At 44.8% G+C, this 6,000-nt stretch overlaps 1 protein-coding gene across 1 annotated transcript in view; it reads left to right on the top strand.

Annotated features, from left to right (window-relative positions):
- Positions 1-4,737: 4,737 nt before the first annotated feature.
- crabp2a (cellular retinoic acid binding protein 2, a) overlaps positions 4,738-6,000 on the top strand; it is a 9,136-nt gene continuing 7,873 nt past the window's right edge. The window contains exon 1 of the mRNA XM_005732071.1: positions 4,738-5,043. Coding sequence (XP_005732128.1) covers positions 4,962-5,043 — 82 coding nt within the window. The 5' untranslated portion in view covers positions 4,738-4,961. The remainder of the gene's footprint in view (positions 5,044-6,000) is intronic.

Consider the following 6,000-nt stretch of genomic DNA (forward strand, 5'->3'; position numbering starts at 1 on the left):
TTCCTCTGCTCTTTGGTTTGATCTCTCTGCCTCTCTTCCATGTACACAGTTAAATACTGCCATCTCTAATCAGCCCCATATGGTTTGCTGGGTCAGCATGCCAGCAGCCAACAGTGCTGCACACACTTTTGGCTGCGAACATGTGTGTCTGCAACTGTTGTGAAAGTCACACAGAGCAGGGGTTCGCAAATGTTTTAATGCTGTGACCCCCTTTAAACGTATTTATGTCTCAGCATGTAATTTTTAGAGGCTGGAAGAGGTTCAGCTGTCATGCATTTTGTGCAAAAAGTGAAAAGATTACAGAAAAAGACACAGTCTTGTGTCACGTAAATGTTTTGTGTTCTTTCCTGTTCTATTAGTCATCTAAAAGACGCCCGATTCATCTCATGACTCTTTGGGGAGGTCTCAAGCCCACACGGACCCAGGGTTAAATCATAAAAGAGAGATACGGTAATTTGGGGAATGTTAGTCTGCAGGCATGTGCACTTCTTGCCCAGTGGTTTCCTGTGAGGGTAAAGGCCAGTAATAATGACTTCCAGGAGCTGGCAGTTTGGAAGGCCTGGGTCAAGTTCACATCTGGGATTACTAAGGTTAGTGGGTGAGAATTTTTACTGGAGGTCATCGGCATGATAAAGTGGAGAATGCCACTGAAGTGTGGCTTTAACCCGACTGATCGCATTCACACCCACAGGCTCCAACTTGTGCATACATGTCGCTATATTTTTTTATTCTTATTGCAACACAAATACGATAAGACATCTGAAATAGGACACCCACATTTTAGACATACTTTAGATACAATTTGCATTAAATTTAATATGGTGTGAGCTTTTTTCCTGTTTTCTTTCATGACCACATGAGGAAACTTTGGAACAGTAAATAGTCTGTAGATTGTAACTTTCACAGATATGGTTCAAATCTGTGTCATTTGAATGAGGAGAGGAAATAGGAAACAATACGCAGCATAAGAGGAAGTGAGTGTGGAGATATGGTACAGGTCACCCTAGGGAGAGTGTTGATACAAGGCTCAGTCTGTTTTAAATGTAACACAGAGAAGGAAATACAGCTGGAAATTCTCTGCTGCCAGCGACACAACTGTGAGGATTGCAGGGTATAGAGTGTTTAACCAAATGATTTCGTTTAACTGTTTCATGGTATCACCAAGGATGTCAGTGTCACAGTCGGCCCAGTTTTATTCTAATTAAACAACCGTGTAAAGGATTCAGATTAATTGTGCTTCTCATCACAGAAATGAACAAACCTTCCTTAACAGCATTTGGCAAAGTGCAGCAGGCTCCACATAACCAATTGTTTAGCATCCTCATTCCTTTCTGTGTGATCCAATTTCAAGCCATTGAAGTATTAAACTGAACCCATCACTCCCTCTGAAACCACACATCTCCAAATGTTTCCCTTTCTATTAGTTCAAAGAAGTACAAGTACATTCTGAAAAGGTTCTCATTTAAAGAAAGATTAATTTAGAAAACAGGTTTATTATATTATCGTGATTATTCACAACCTTTGATGTCCTACAAACTATGCAGAATTTTTCAAATACGTCAGTTTTCCTGCATTTTTGCTGTCTGTTGTCAAGGCAAAGAAACACTAGTGTCATAAATCAAAGAAATTCTTCAGCACAACCCTTTAGCTAAACTGGTTTACTGGTGCAGCATGGTTAATGTCCTGATCGATAAGAAGGTTGCAGATGGGCAATGTCTCAAAGGTGTCTGCAGGACAAGAGACAGCTAAAACTCCAGTGATGCGTCTGTTCTATGTCTCTGCAGTTTTTACTTTGCAGAGACACAAGACACACAGCCAAGGGGACCTACTGGACCCTTAGTGGCCTGGAAGCTGCATGTGTGTCACCCCTGCTGCTGCTGCTGCATTTGATTTGATGAAAACACTGGCTTAGTTATTATCAGCTTTTGCTGATGTCATTTAGTCACATTAGTTAGAAAGTTTGAAAAATCTGATTGTGCATAAGCTGGAAATAGTAAATATTTTCATTGTCAAAACTAATTGTATGATTATTTCTCAAACAGAACCCCGAATTTTTTTCTGCGTCGTACTCTTCTTCCATGGTATTATTGCTGCTTTATGTTATTGTTTCTATAAATGCTGAATGTTTGTAGCCATGCTGATAAGAGCCAAAAATGACAGGACACAAGAGATTCTGTTTAGATTGCACATGGTGCAGCCTGCCTGTCAGTCTCTGTGATGGCAGTTGGTGATATCAGTTACCAATAATAATCTTGGTATGAGAAAGAACACAGAAAGATGAAGATGACAGAACAAAAGAAGTAAACAGTATATGTGAGGATAATAGCTGGAACATAAGGAAACAGCTTAGATAAAGTTGGCGCAGGAGCAGGAAAATAATACTTCTTACACCTCCGAAGACAGATCTTAATCTGTCGCCTTCATTCATCCACTGCTCTTAACCTCTCCATCGCTGTTGGCTTTTGATCTCCTTGCTCTCTCTTGCTGACTCACTCTCCCTATCCTTCTCCCCACAACAAAGAGACAAAAATTGACATGCACTTCAGTCTCTAACTTTCTCACTAACTAGCCCCCCCTCCTTTTTTCTTCTCCTTTCCATCCTCTCCCCTTCTGTTTTTGCCTCTTCCCTCTCCTCAACATGCTTGAGGAATGTGTCAAAGCAGAACAAAAGAACAAAAGCTTGACAGGAGGAGGAGGAGGTGGAGAAGGTCGAAAAAGAGAAGAAAGGGGGGGAGAAAGTAGCATGAGGTAAAAGAGAGACAGAAAGGAAAAGAGGAATGGAGGGAAGGAATGGGGGGCAAGAGAGAGGCTGAGAGGAGCGGGGCACGGTTGAGTGGATCTGAATGTTGAGCTTTGCTTTGTCATCACGTGCTGACATGCAGCATCACACACATTTCAGAGCTCTTTATCAACCCCCCCCCCCCCCCCCCCCATCTGAACAGCTCACACACAACATGGGTGAGGCTATCGTCCTATACTGCATGACTGTCTGTTTCATTCAGTGGCCTTTGATGCATTTCTTGTTATGTCATGCTAAAGCGGTAATGGCCTGTGATGACGCTGAAGACGAATTACTCCATGGTAGCCAGCTGTCCTTTGTAACCTTGGTGGTTTGAATCAGCCACCTTTAAACTGGGGGCGTGATCATGTCCTCTTTTCTGAACCACAGACCACCACAGATGCTGTGCTTTAATATAAAGATTCCCATGTGGATTTCGATTGATCTAAGTAATAAACTTCACTTTTTTACTTCACTATCAGGTGTTTTGATTTAATAATATAAGAGAAAACTGTTAAAGAGTTTAAAAAAGAAGAAGAGGCAAGCCAGCTTACAAAAAACATGAGTGACATAGAAGAAGAAAAAGAGAAGACTGGAGTGCAAATTACACCTCTAATATGGGTGTCTTGTGAGGACATGCTGTGATTGTGGCATGGTGTGTGGCCAGTGACTTAGATGTTAGGTGTGTGTGTGTGTGTGTGTGTGTGTGTGTGTGTGTGTGTGTGTGTGTGTGTGTGTGTGTGTGTGTGTGTGGATGAAGGAAACAATGAGAGCAAGCTTTGTTCACATCAAACAGACCCGCCGGGCCCGATGCAAACCAAAGCAACTGAACGCAGAGCTGTGCGCAAAAGCGCATATCAGGTTACCAAATATCAATCTGACACTGTTATTGACCTCTGTTAGTCACTGTGTCTTTGTTATAACACTGACACTGAGCCGGTGTGTGCGTGAAGCTTATATCCTAAGCCGTGGGGGAGGGGGGGGGGGTATGGGGGCTAATGCCCGCGCTTTAAAGTCGCCCGGGTTACCTCGCGCTAATTCGCCGTGCAGAATTAGCGGATGGGTTCATCCATCAAGAGTCAATAGTTAACGTCTGCTTTGTCCAGTTGCCATCCATCATCAGCGCGTGCGTGAGCGCGCATACATACGGTGTGTGTGCGTGTGCATTTCCGTGTGTTCTTTATAGGACTACCTTCCGACCCCGCAGGGCCCCTGACCCCGCCTGACGCGTCTCCTCCCCTCCTCTTTCTTCCGCCAGCGGGGGGCGAAAAACTTTAATAAGGAGAGCCACCGCTGACCTGCGCCAATACCACCTTTTATTTTTAATCCCAGCCCCACGTAATATATTTCCCTCATGGGTTCGGGTTGTTTTTTCCTCTGACGCAGGCTAGCCCACCAGTTGCAGCCGTTAGATGTATCCCATTACCTCTGCTCATATTTTTATGACACAGAACCAGGGCGTACTGGAGGCTGGGAGATGAACTTGGCCCCTCTCTCACTCTCTCTTTCTCTCTCTCTCTCTCTCTCTCTCTCTCTCTCTCTCGCTCTCATCACACACCCACACAAACTGCTCCGCCATCTCTTCAGGTTGGCAGTTGACTTGTTCTTCCTTTGCGCCGCCCTGCCAAGACGACATGTTTTCTGTTTTGCAATGACAACATTGATGGTAATATGTAGTTAATGTAATTGCCTAAAGTAAGTGGCTAAACACCTAATAAACAGAGCACGCGGGAGTTTCGGGGAGTGGTTAGTTTGGGTGGTGACAGGTGCGCGTATGGATGAGAGGGGTCTCCAAACGGCGTCTCCCTGGGCCGAAGTGCACAGAGTGCTTGCTGGGGTGTTCTCAGGTTAAAGCACTGTGGGCCTGTGCCTGTAATCTGTCGGCCTCCGGGGCGTGTCCGTTCAGAAAGGGGCGTGTGCATCCCTACACAAGTATCTTTGCGCTCCGTGTCATTCATTTGAAGTGCAAATGCTTATAACGTGCACTGCTAGATAGATGAGATAAGAGCTGCTGTCAGTAGGTCTCTCATCCCGGGAAGAAGGCAAAACCAAGTCACGGACAGATCCAAGCCATCTGGCGCACACACAACTTGTTCATTTTTGACGCACAGACGCGCACTGACTGCAGCCCAGGACCTGACAGCTTATCTAGTCCACACCACTAAGCAAACTATCGCCGAACATGGAGCGTAAAATCCCAGATTTCTCCGGCACTTGGGAGATGAAGAGCTCTGAAAATTTTGAGGAACTCTTGAAAGTGTTAGGTAAGTAATGTGAAGCAAGGTTTGTTTGTTTTTTCTTAAATCATCATCACTGTAAGTGGCAGTTTGAACGTTTTTATGCGTCAGTGGTTCCTGGTGAAGCTTTTAGTTCTGTTCATAGAGACAGATCAGATGTGTCAGCTCAAACTGTAGCTTTCTCAGCACATTGTGAGTCTACCTCTGCGTCCGTGCACCAGCGTACTGCATGGGTGGGGGGTCTTTGTCATTCTGCTGCAGAACCCCAAACTCCGTTCTTGGCCCCCAGCCAGCCCCCTCTCTTTTTTATCCTCTCTCATCTCCCCTTTTGGCCTCCCCTGCTAACACAATAGAGACAAACGGCGACACATCTGTCTGTGTCTCAACCTCAGATTGTTTGCGTGTGTTTTTAAAGAGGACCGTTATGACACAATACAGTGCAGGACAGTGGCATCGTTATCCGAAGTGACAGTCCGAGAGAAGAACAAATACCTGCCGCTGAGATCCACGCTGTTTTTTTGTCTGGCTCATTTGTAAACCGGCCAGTGTGTGCGTGAGCGCGCCTGTAGGCCGCACTACAGGCGCGCATCTGTCGTTAGTAGCCAATTTTCATTAGATGACTTGGCAGTGCACACCTGGAATCCGTTTTATCGCAAAGCGCCAACAACACCGCCTTTATCTTAGTCTCTTAGCTACCTACACATATAGAGGTAACTGAACTACATGAATCCCGTACCACCACTACACAAATGAAAGACCACCGGTTAGTTTTAACGTCTGTTTGATCCAGATTATTCTGACCAAAGGCAAATATGGCACCGTGCGCAATAATGCGAGGACAGGATATTTTATGCGTATACTGTCTGTCTAAAAGGACGTTTCTATGACTTTTCGATGAAAAGAGAGGTCTGAGCGCCTGTAGCAACCTTTAAATCTCCTCTTAAGATATACTTTCATCACCTGATTTTTTAAATACTCTTCTTT

Source organism: Pundamilia nyererei, unplaced genomic scaffold (genome assembly GCF_000239375.1).
Source record: "Pundamilia nyererei isolate P.nyererei 1_Seehausen unplaced genomic scaffold, PunNye1.0 scaffold00045, whole genome shotgun sequence".
Taxonomy (NCBI): domain Eukaryota; kingdom Metazoa; phylum Chordata; class Actinopteri; order Cichliformes; family Cichlidae; genus Pundamilia; species Pundamilia nyererei.